The following is an 11,471-nucleotide window of genomic DNA, read 5'->3' on the forward strand; positions in this document are numbered from 1 at the left end:
TCTAGCTCGTAGCTGACCTCCCCACTCACTCCTGACTTGCTGATGTGTGTAGTAGCAACTGCAGAAAATGCCTCGACAGACCAAATAATAAATGGCCAGCTGTGACTCTGAATGGCATCCTTCCAGCTCTGCAGAACTAGAAAATGCACTCAAACCAAAGGGGCCCCGGGTCTGAGACACATGTCATTTCCCCAGGATGGGCCCACCTTTGAACTCCTCCAGTACTTCAAAGCCAAGTGTCATCAAGACCTTGACAGTCTGCAAAAACTCACACACACTGGGACTCTTTGCTCATGGATGTGTGTTTTCCTGTTGCTACAAGTGTCCCACCAGTTAAATGCAAAGTTTCCTCTTGTTTAAGTGACAGGTCGTGTGGATCACTAATTTACATAAACCCAGAGGAGAAAAAAATCCACAAGGATGGAAGAGGGAATCAATCAGATATTAAGATGTAGCCCAAACCCTCAGCATCTGGTACCAGTTCTAGAGGGAATATATAAACATGGCAGAGACCACAGGAATGACAGATGGTTGCAAAAACAAGAAATAATGCATCAAAATTTACTCACAGTGACACGAACAACACTCAACTTCTGCCGCTAAGGTGGCAAGTTGGTTTGCAACTGAAAAGACCCTTCATCAGGGAAGGTGAGAAACGCTACTGCAAACACTACTGTGCACACTACTGCACCTGCTCAACACATCACTCACTAATATGGGCCAACAGTTGACTTCTCATGGCCATGGTTTATTCATCTGTGAGGCGGGAATGGCAATACTTGCAGAAACAGAGTAGCCCATTGCAAGCAAAGGCACATGGGCCTTTAAACAAACCTAGATCTGAATACAGTCACTTGATGAGTAACACTGAGTTACTTAAACTCCCTGAGGTAGTAAAATGGTGATAACACCCACCTCAGAAGGCTGCTGCAAACACTGAGTAACAGCTGATAAAAGTGTTCCTTATAGTAGCAGGCATGTAGTGAATGCCCAGTAACTACAAATGTCTATTAAGACTTGTTGAGTGTTTATAATACTCCCCAACATGGTGCTGTGCACCTTGCCTAACTTATCTTGCCATACTTGGTTTGTCTACCCTTCATGTATGAAGATAAACATGTTTTTATACATAAACATGGACACGAGAAAACTTCTGGAAGGATATACATCAAAATTCTAATAGCAGTTACCTCTTGGTGCTAGGAGTGTAATTTTTCTTTTTGCTTATCTTTTTCCAAAATTTTCTACCAACACTATTTCTATATGCCTCAATATTTGCTTTAACACCAAAGAAAATTACAATATAATGAAAAACTACTGCTCTCAGGTAACAACCCCCCCAAACATAAGCCCTTTTTTTAAGAGGGAAGAACTAATAAAGCTTTGCTTTCCATGAGGAACCAATAAGTGTTTTTCTTTTCAATAAGAAAGCTAACTGACTTACTCCCCTCTTCACTTTGCCACCAGGAAGCTCAGAGCCAAAATTTTAGTTCGGTCATTCAATTAGCTTTGTCCCTATATTTCAAAGGCTTCTTTGTTGGGACATTAAATGACAGAATTACAACATTTAAATTCTTTCTGAAATTAAAAAAAAAAAAATACAAAACTGCAACTCAAGGACATAATAATTTTAAAAGTCTTAGAAGTTCCATAATAACAAAAGTCAGTTTATTAAATGCTCAATTCTCAAAATTATATATATATTTTTTTAATTATTTAAAAAAACTTCCATGCCCTTCCATTCCCCTCCCTCCAAACTAGGTATTGTCCAAGTTGTATCAAATGCCACAAAGTCTACCATGCACCCAGAAGCAGAGAAGACAGGAGGTCCAGAGGACAAGGTATGCTGGGGTCACTACTCGCACTGCAGAGTCCACACGAGTTAACTCATGCTGGGGGCAAAGAATGGAAAGAGCTAATACACAGACAAAGCAAAAGAACGAAATGCGCAGCCTGACCAGAGACGTTTACAATTTATACCAACTTACAAATATTTAGGGTGCCCACCAACTCAGAGAGAACAGACCAAACTAACCACATGAAGGAAGACCTCTGCCGGGGCCTCCTCTCCCTACAACCTCCTCTCAAGAATCATTAGGAAGCCCAAACAGCTTCACAGTTCCGGCTTCCCGGCTGCTGTCATATTTGCCGTCTTTGTCATCACAGGCAAATGCCAGCAGAGGCCTTTTGGGGTGCCACGCCACTGTGAAGGTCGGAGACTCACACTGTACCTCCCATAGTTTGTCCCCTATAGAAAACAATAGAGAGAAACCAATCAATACGTTCAAAACGAAGGATACATTCATTAAGTACTTACCTGTATTAACTGGTTTAATCCACCTACTAATCCCATGAGATAGATACAACTATTACCTCATTTTACAGAGAACCCCCAGGCACAGAGAGCCCACAAGCCAGCGGAGGACAGAGCAGGTTCTGAGCACAGGTGGGTAACTCAAGAGCAGGTCACTAAGCAGGAAAGTGTCTCCGCGTCACAGGGACATGCAGTTACATGAAGGATCTGCATGGCTGGATGCTGGACAATGTTCACCACAACGTGACTAACAGGGGCATTCTTTACATAGTGGAATTTCAAGTTCTTTACTTTCCTCTTTGAAGTTTTCTATACAGTTTTAATCTTTTTACGAAGAGTGTCACAGATTTCCGAAAACAATAAAGCAACATTAAAAAACAAACCTGAGGAAATTCTTTCGTAAAATGAATACTCTCCTCCCATTTTTCTATTTCCAGCTTCTGTTGTTTTTAAAGCAAAAACTTTATAATTCCTCAAATTTTAAAAAATATTTTTTCAAGTTCATATACAGGCAAAAGATAAAGAGAAATATATCACAACATTTAAAACAGGTGGTATTTAGAGAGTGGGACCCCAAGTGATGCTTTTTTCTTCCTTCTACTCTGTAGTTTAAAGTTTAAATAAATCAAAATATTTTTCTAAATCACTTTCCTCAGACCTGCCTGTTTATTTCTTAACTCTCTGCTTTCTCACCACCTGGCAGTGACAGTCAAAACAGAAACACACTTGTCTAAAGGAGACAAATTCATTCATGATCATGCTGGTGAAGTAGTCACATGCAGAGATGAGATCACAAGAGAAGTCCTGACTGCCAAAGGTGAAAGACGGTAGATTCTCATGAAGTTACCTGTCTCCACTTCAGCAATGTCAATAAAATGATCTTCCGATGCTGACGCCAGCATTTTCCCATCATGGCTGAAACTGAGGGTTCTTACAGGCCAATCCAGCCTATGATATAGAGTGGACAGAAGAGACAAGAGAATTACCAAGTAAGAGGAGGGAACAATGTCACTCACAATGAAATAAAATTAATGTACCCAACAAGGGATGTGCTGATAGAGTCACTTACCTGGAAAAGCACCGAACACACACTAACTCATCCACATCCCAGAGGCTGACCAAAGCATCTGCACTTCCTGTGGCAAAGTACTTCCCCATGGGGTCAAACTTGATACAGATGCAGTTGGAAGGATGGGCGTTGATGGACTGCACAGGCTTCAGTTCTGGGTAGCTGAGAAAAAAGACAGACAGCGATCAAACTGCAGAAGAGGACTGTGGTGCTAAAACAATAATAGGAGACGATGAAAAAGAAAAGCAAAGATAATAGACCACCACCAAGAACTGTCAGTCAAGATAACATTCCTGAAATAAAAAAAGATTTTGAACTACATTATTTAAAAAGCACAACACATACCTGAGACTACAGAACCAAAGTTACCAACATCGAGACAGAGACTAGCAAAATTAGTGGACTTTAAAGAAAAAGAAAATTAGATTATTGGGCTTTCTGACAGCAACACTTAATGCCAAAAGAAAATGGAGTACCATATTTAAGAAAGATACACAAGCGAGAAAATGAGCCAAGGATTTTTACATCCAGCAAAACTGAATTTCAAATATAATGATACAAACAATAAGCACAATAACGTTTTATAAAATCTGTAAGTTTTAGAAGTACGTAAATAAGTTGTAATAAAAACTCCAGGAATAATGTTCCCATGAACGCTTCCCGAGGAATCTTAACTAAAGAATGAGCTTTAATTAAAAAAATGACTAGAGACTTATAAGGACTGGTGCTGAACACTGAATATACAGTTTCTTGCAAAAACTATACATGGTTTAAAGAGAGGGTATAATATGTAACATCTGCACATGCTTACAACATACAGTACTATTTTTTTAATGGGGGAAGAATGGAAAGAGCATATGCAAAAACCAAAAACATTTTTTGTTTCAAGTCATCACATTGGTGGTAGCGGCAGTAATATTGTTGTTCTGAGACATCTATATGTTTACCATGGGAGACAGGTAATAAGTAACCATTGGATATTCTAATTCTATGATCCCCTGTGCCCTTGAGAACCAGAATACTCAATTTGGGAGGAAAGAAATATATTTGTAATATAGAAGAGGTTTAGTAAAATCCCTGGAGTCCTCAATTTTGATTGCAAGTTATCAATGTGAATTCATAAGGTATTTTATCTTTAAATATATATATATATATATATATACACATACATATATATATATACACATACATATATATATATATATACACATACATATATATATATACACATACATATATATATATACACACACACACACATGTAATTCCTAAGCCAACCCAGCGGTAATGAACATTCCTAACTTCAGTATCATTTCTCAGTAAAAGAATGTAAGGCTCCTTTTTTTTTTTGAGGTGGAATCTCACTCAGTCGCCCGGGATGCTGGAGTGCAGTGGTGCAATCTAAACTTACTACAACCTCCGCCTCCCGGGTTCAAGCGATTCTCCTGCCTCAGTCTCCCAAGCAGCTGGGAATATACACCTGCGTCACCACGCCCAGCTAATTTTTGTATTTTGAGTAGAGACGGGGTTTCTCTATGATTGCCAGGTCTCAAGTGATCCACTCGCCTCGGCCTCCCAAAGTGCCAAAGTGCTGGGATTACAGGTGTGAGTCACCGCACCCAGCCAGAATGTTAAGGCTTCTTGGAGAATTTTCTGATTAAAGGTCTGGGTCTAGAAATGCACAAGATGAACCTGGAACATCTTATCAAACCAGAGAGCAAAAAAACAGAAGACGATGGGATTATGTCAAAAAAGGTCTCAGGAACCAACTTGAAGAGGTTCTTATTGGCCAAAGATGGGATAATTTGAGCTTCAACAGGCGTAACAATTACAAGAGATGGAAACACACCAACTATGTTTAAAAACATCAGCCCATAATGATTCTTTAAAAAAAAAACACCTAACTGCTCATCTTTGGAGGTAGCAGGAAACAAAATCATTATCTGACAAACAGAATCAAAATTTTATCCTGCCTTCCCTACATGAACTACACTACTGGGTAACCAAATCGCAGATGAGAAGCAGCATCTCTTTACACAACAGTCCAACACATAAACAGCATATGGAATCAGCAAAAGCCAAATTGGGAGAATCTCCACAGGTTAACAGTCTGGTTTTTCAACAGCTACGTTTTTGGAAGTTTCTTTTGAGTAATTTAAGAGATACAAAAGACATATCAATTTTTTTTTTTTAATGAGCAAAACTAGGGTATCTATGGGCTGCACATGTGGTAGATAAACTATGAAGAAACACTATAAAAGTCAGGATAGTGTTTGCTTTTGTGGAAGGAAGTTGTAATTAGGACAAAACACCTGGATGGACTTCTGGGATGGCTGGAAAGAAGTACTTCTCAACTTGGGCGGGGTTGCACAAGAGTTAAGCCTATAAGAGTTCATTAAGCTATACATTTATTTTATGTGGTTTTCAATATCTGTGTTTTATAATAAAAAGGGTTTTCTTAAAAAGTTATAGAATCCCCATTGCCTACAAAATAAAACCCAAGACACTAAGCATAAAATAAAGGCCTTTTATAATCTGGTCCCAAATTAGACTTCATCTTCCCATTATCATGCCCTCTCTTATTTCCCTTATCTGCCACCACTCCCCCAACAACCCTGACCTAACCACTCTCCAAATAAGTCACGCTCACTCACACCTGCTTTGTCAGTTATGTGGTTCCCTTTTGCTTATTCTTAAAATTCTGCTCATCTTTCAAGATCAAGCTCACAAGCTCCCTCCTTCAACCCCCCATATAGTATGTATGTTCTTTCCGTGGAATTTCACAGCAAACTCCTGGCCTCCCACTCACAGAACCTATCTCACTTGGTCTTGCATTGTTCACCTGGGATAGTGGAAGGCTAGAATTGAACAGACCTGAATTTCAGCTCCACAGTTTCATTCATTTACAGAACAAATATTTACTAAGATCCTACTATGTGGAGCAGGTACAGGACTAGACATTAGGGATTCAACACTAAACAAGGCAAACACCATCCCTACCATCAAGGAATTCACAGTCTAACAGGAGACACAGGCAAATAAACATGCAATTACAATATAGAAAGAAAAGTGCTTCCTACAGAAAGTATATAAAATAAGCCTCTAACCTACCTCTAACCTTGGGGTAGCGGGGGAGCTTCCCTGAAGGGAAAGTGATATTTCAGTTGAAACTTTAAGAGTACGAATTAGCCAGAGGTCGGGCTAATCACCTGAGGTCGGGAGTTGGAGACCAGCCTGACCAACATGGAGAAACCCTAAACTACAAAAAATACAAAATTAGCCGGGTGTGGTGGCACATGCCTCTAATCCCAGCTACTTGGGAGGCTGAGGCAGGAGAATCGCTTGAACCCTGGAGGCAGAGGACTCAGTAAAATATAAAGTATATAAAATATACAGCTCAAATGTACTTAAGACAGGTTAGGATTCTCTCTATTTGTGTTTTAAGCTCCTTCAGGATAGGCTCACATCTAATTCATCTCCATATCTGACACAGCACCCAGCACAAAGACATGACAGTCCCCTAAGCTAGACCCCCTCACCTGAGGATGTTGATACAACCATTGCCATTTGTCAGGAAGAACATATTATTGTCATTGTTCCAGGAGATTTCGTTGACCTCGAACTTGAACTGCTCTTCTGCTTTGGAACGGTGTGTCTTGGCATCAATAAAGGTCACCACATCATCCTTGTTGCCTACAGCAATGGTCTGCCCATCAGGACTCCAGCAGATATTAATGTTCTCCCCTGGGAACCCAGACATAATCAGCAAGATAATCTGTTTGCTCATAATCCTCCACAAGTTTATTGCACTATCCTAGAAAGAAGACCAGAGCTTTCTTCCGGGCTTACTCATTAAAGTCCTAGACGATGGAAGGGAGCTACCACTTATGATTCAACAATAAGTCCAGAACTTTCATCTACACATTTCCCCATTTGGTCTTCACAATACTCCTCTAACATACACTTTATTATCTCCATTTATAAAATCTATAAGATTTTATAGATGAAGGAAATAGGAGATAAGACGACAAGCCAAAGTGTAAAGCTATGAAGTCACAGAGCCAAGATTTTTTTTTTTTTTTGAGACAGAGTCTTACTCTGTTTGTTGCCCAGGCTGGAGTGCAGTGGCGTGATCTTGGCTCACTGCAAGCTCCACCTCCTGGGTTCACGCCATTCTCTCGCCTCAGCCTCCCGAGTAGCTGGGACTACAGGCACCTGCCACCACACCAGGCTAATTTTTTTGTATTTTTAGTAGAGACGGGGTTTCACCGTGTTAGCCAGGATGGTCTCGATCTCCTGACCTCGTGATCTGCCCGCCTCGGCCTCCCAAAGTGCTGGGATTACAGGCGTGAGCCACCGCGCCCGGCCGAGCCAAGACTTTAAACCCAGATTTGACCCCAAAGCCCCCTTTTCTCTTACACCAGCATTTCTCAACTCCAGCCATTCACATGCCAACATCACAATTTTTGTCCTATCCATTAAACACTATACTTTTCTTTATTCAAGATTTTTCTTAAAATTGATTCAAAAAAGTTTACTTAAATAAATTTAGCAGCCAGCTGTGGAGGCTCAAGCCTGTAATTCCAGCACTTTGGGAGGCCAAGGTAGGCAGCACTTGAGTCCAGGAGTTCAAGATCAGCCTGGGCAATATGGCAAAACCCGTCTCTACAAAAAATTAGCCAGGCATGGTGGCATGTGCCTGTAGTCCCAGCTACTCAGGAGGTTGAGGTGGGAGGATGGCTTGAGCCCAGGTGGAGGCTGCAGGGAGCCAATATTGTGCCACTGTACTCCATCCTGGGTAACAGGGCAAGACCCTGTCTCAAAAATAAAAATAAAATAAATTTAGCTTCAACTGAATAATAAATTCTATGTGCTAGTTCTTCTAGTAGACATTAAGATATTTGCAAAACTGGTTTTTAATGTTCACCCACGCATCACCTGAATCACTCATGGATCAGCAGCTGTATACTTGGGGAAAAACCACACCATTCCGCCTCCAGAGATAAGTCTTGTCAACAAAGTCCAGTGGCCCACACTGAACACATCAATTAAAAATCTCACCAACTTTTTCCATTCTAAAACGCATATTTTCTCACATTTTAGTATCTATACTGTATCTTAAAATGTATCAGAAAGCATTTCAAAATTTTGGGTGTATCACAGTTATTTACTAACTTTCTTTCCTAATGGAACATCTTACGATCAATGAAAACTCAGAGTCCCATACAATACCGGCCTCAATACTTACAACAGAGCCTATAAATGTACTGCACAACTTTCTCCCAGATCACCAAGACCATCCAAGTTTCAACCATTCTAACTCATCAGAATTTTCCAAATTCTCCATGCCTTTGCACATGCTGTTCCCTCCTGGAAATGCCCCATTCCCCACCCACAGCACCCTGACCACTCAATTCCTATGGCTACCCTAAAAGTTTGCTCAAATTTGGTGAGGCCTTCCCTGGCTCCCCTAGGCAGACTTTTGTTTTCATTTCTATTCTGGGTATCCACCTTGCAGACCTCTCCATTATAAAATGAACCATATCTTGCTATGTTATTTGTAAATATATGTCTTCCCCCCGTAGGGGAGGTCCTTGGAGCTGGAAACGCTTATTCAGCTCAGGATGTCTCATACACAGCTGAGTGCCAGGCACAGAAAAGATATTCGGAAAATGGTTGTTGAATGAATCCAAACAGCTTATCTTCCTATTGCCCTCTCTCTGAATAGTCACCTTTAGTGTTCACAGTGGCAATGCATTTTGTAGTCCTCACATCCCAGATGCGAATGGTTTTATCTCCGGATGCCGTAACAAATAGGTCAGGATTACTTGGATGCCAACAAAGCTGGTCCACACTATCCCCATGTCCCCGATAATTGTTTTCTTTGACCTGAAAGAACAGAATCCAGATGTGACTTCACATAGATGTAACTGCCTCCGCATATAACTTTATAAGCTTATTCAAACCAAAGTATGCTGGGACCAGTAAAGATCTGGGTAATTCAGAATCCAGTTCTTCCAAGCCCTTTCTCCCTTCTCTTCTCCGCAGTCCTTCTGAACTGTTTTTCTCAGCTTCCACACCTATGCCCTTACTTTTGTGCCCTCCCTGGCCTTCTCCTCCCTCCTGGTTTTCCACCCTTACTCTACCACCAACGTTCCTAACCCGGCCGCTCATTCCCACGGGACGCCCTATGACTTTCAAATGGGCCCTCCTCACCACCACCACCACCACCACCACCACCACCACCACAGCCCCTAGCCACTTCTTACCAGCACAGGATTCGACTCCAAACGAGTAAGGCTCCCATCGCAGCCCCGTCCCATCCACCCTCTCCTCACCTTCACCCGCCATCGCCAACCTCCTTACTTCCACACTCTTCACACGCCCCCAATCTTCCTCTCCTCACCCCTCACGACCCCGTCACCCCCACACTCCACCTTCTCCCTACTCCCTCCTCATCTCCACACTCCCCCTTTCCCCTTCCCTCAAACCCACTCTCCTTTCACCCCCGCGGCTCCGTTCGCCCCCATTCGCTCTCCCACTACCGCACCTCACCTCACCACGGCCCCTCTCCCTAGCCTGAGCCGAGCCCCGGCAGCTCACCAACCGGTCCTTCTCCAGCAAGAAGACGCTGGCCGTCTTGTCGAAGGACCCCGAGGCTAGGCGACGCCCGTCGCAACTCCAGGCCACCGAGTGCACCTTGGCGCTGTGCGCCAGGAACTCGCGCGTCTTGCTGTGGCCCCGGAACAGCTCCTGCATCCCAAGCACGTAGCGCGACGGGCCGCTGCTCACTGAGCACCACGGGGCCATCGAGCCGGGGCCGCTCTGGCCCAACGCCGAGGGCCCCATGGCTGCAGCGGGGACCGCCATGCCGAGCTCCCAGCTTCCAACTCACAACACTGCAGCAGCCTCCACGGTGCAGTCAGTCCTGGCGCCGCTGCCGCACGCATGCGCCCGGAAGAGCGACGGCCCCCTCTGCGCAGGCGCGCTGTACCCCGCCCCGGAAGGGACTACAAATCCCGGTATGCAGCGCGTGCCCGCGTCTGCTTACTTAGTAATATTTGCTTCTTTTAACTCCAAATATGCTTCACACTTAACGATTCCGAGTTTTTTTAGTGTTCTTATTTCTCCCTTACCTATTCTTTGGTAGATATATGTGTATTCCTGTTTAATCGAATAAAAGAACCAACACTAACCTTCTAAACAGTTAACTCATCACCTTTCTTCTGGGGTTGTTCCCTAATCCCTAGTCCCCTCCCTTAAGAGCAGAAAGCCCTGGGCTTTTTGCTGGAGAAAGACCAGCTGGTGAGCTTGTCCCATGAAAAGGGCTAGCGGGTGTGGAGTGAGGGAAGAGGTGTTAAGAAGGGGTCTGGAGGTTTTTTTTTTTTTTTAAATAAAAATGGATTTTTTGTTTTTAAAAGGTAATGGCAGAGGCGTGTGAACCAGAGCAACTCTATCTTAAATAGGAACTGGGTAAAATGAGGCTTAAGCCTACTGGACTGCATTCCCAGACTGTTAAGGCATTCTAATCACAGGATGAAATAGGAGGTCAGCACAAAATACAGGTCATAAAGACCTTGATGATAAAACAGGTTGCAGTAAAGGAACCGGCCAAAACCCACCAAAACCAAAATGGAGATGAGAGTGACCTCTGGTCATCCTCACTGCTACACTCCCACCAGTGCCCGGACAGTTTGTAAATGCCATGGCAACGTCAGGAAGTTACCCTACACGGTCTAAAAAAGGGAGGCATGAATAATCCACCACTTGTTTAGCATATCATCAGGAAAAACCATAAAAATGCGCAACCAGCGGCCCTCGGGGCTGCTCTGTCTATGGAGTGGCCATTCTTTTATTCCCTTTACTTTCTTAATAAACTTGCTTTCACTTTGCACTGCGGACTTGCCCTGAATTCTTTCCTGAGTGAGATCCAAGAACCCACTCCTGGGGTCTGGATTGGGACCCTTTTCCTGTAACAGTATTACATGCACATGATTGTAAATATAAAAATAAAAGATATAGAGTGAAAAGTAAATGTCCACCTGCGTATCCACCCCACCTCTCATATCTCCCTTAAACCAGTGACTT

General features: G+C 42.8%; 1 protein-coding gene across 3 annotated transcripts in view; it reads right to left on the bottom strand.

The window, feature by feature from the left end:
- THOC3 (THO complex subunit 3) overlaps window positions 1–11,057 on the bottom strand; it is a 53,032-nt gene extending 41,975 nt beyond the window's left edge. Inside the window, exons 1-6 of one of the 3 annotated variants that reach the window (XM_063604294.1) lie at window positions 9,987–11,047; window positions 9,116–9,272; window positions 6,923–7,127; window positions 3,384–3,545; window positions 3,162–3,262; window positions 2,036–2,248 (exon numbers count right to left, since the gene is read on the bottom strand). In XM_063604294.1, the coding sequence (XP_063460364.1) occupies window positions 2,085–2,248; window positions 3,162–3,262; window positions 3,384–3,545; window positions 6,923–7,127; window positions 9,116–9,272; window positions 9,987–10,253 (1,056 nt within the window). In that variant the 5' untranslated portion in view covers window positions 10,254–11,047 and the 3' untranslated portion in view covers window positions 2,036–2,084. Of the gene's footprint in view, window positions 1–1,646; window positions 2,249–3,161; window positions 3,263–3,383; window positions 3,546–6,922; window positions 7,128–9,115; window positions 9,273–9,986 lie in introns of those variants that run through there. The other 2 variants (XM_003814023.4, XM_055112887.1) reach the window with 2 other exon arrangements.
- Window positions 11,058–11,471: the final 414 nt, after the last annotated feature.

Source organism: Pan paniscus, chromosome 4 (assembly GCF_029289425.2).
Source record: "Pan paniscus chromosome 4, NHGRI_mPanPan1-v2.0_pri, whole genome shotgun sequence".
NCBI classification, from domain to species: Eukaryota; Metazoa; Chordata; class Mammalia; order Primates; family Hominidae; genus Pan; species Pan paniscus.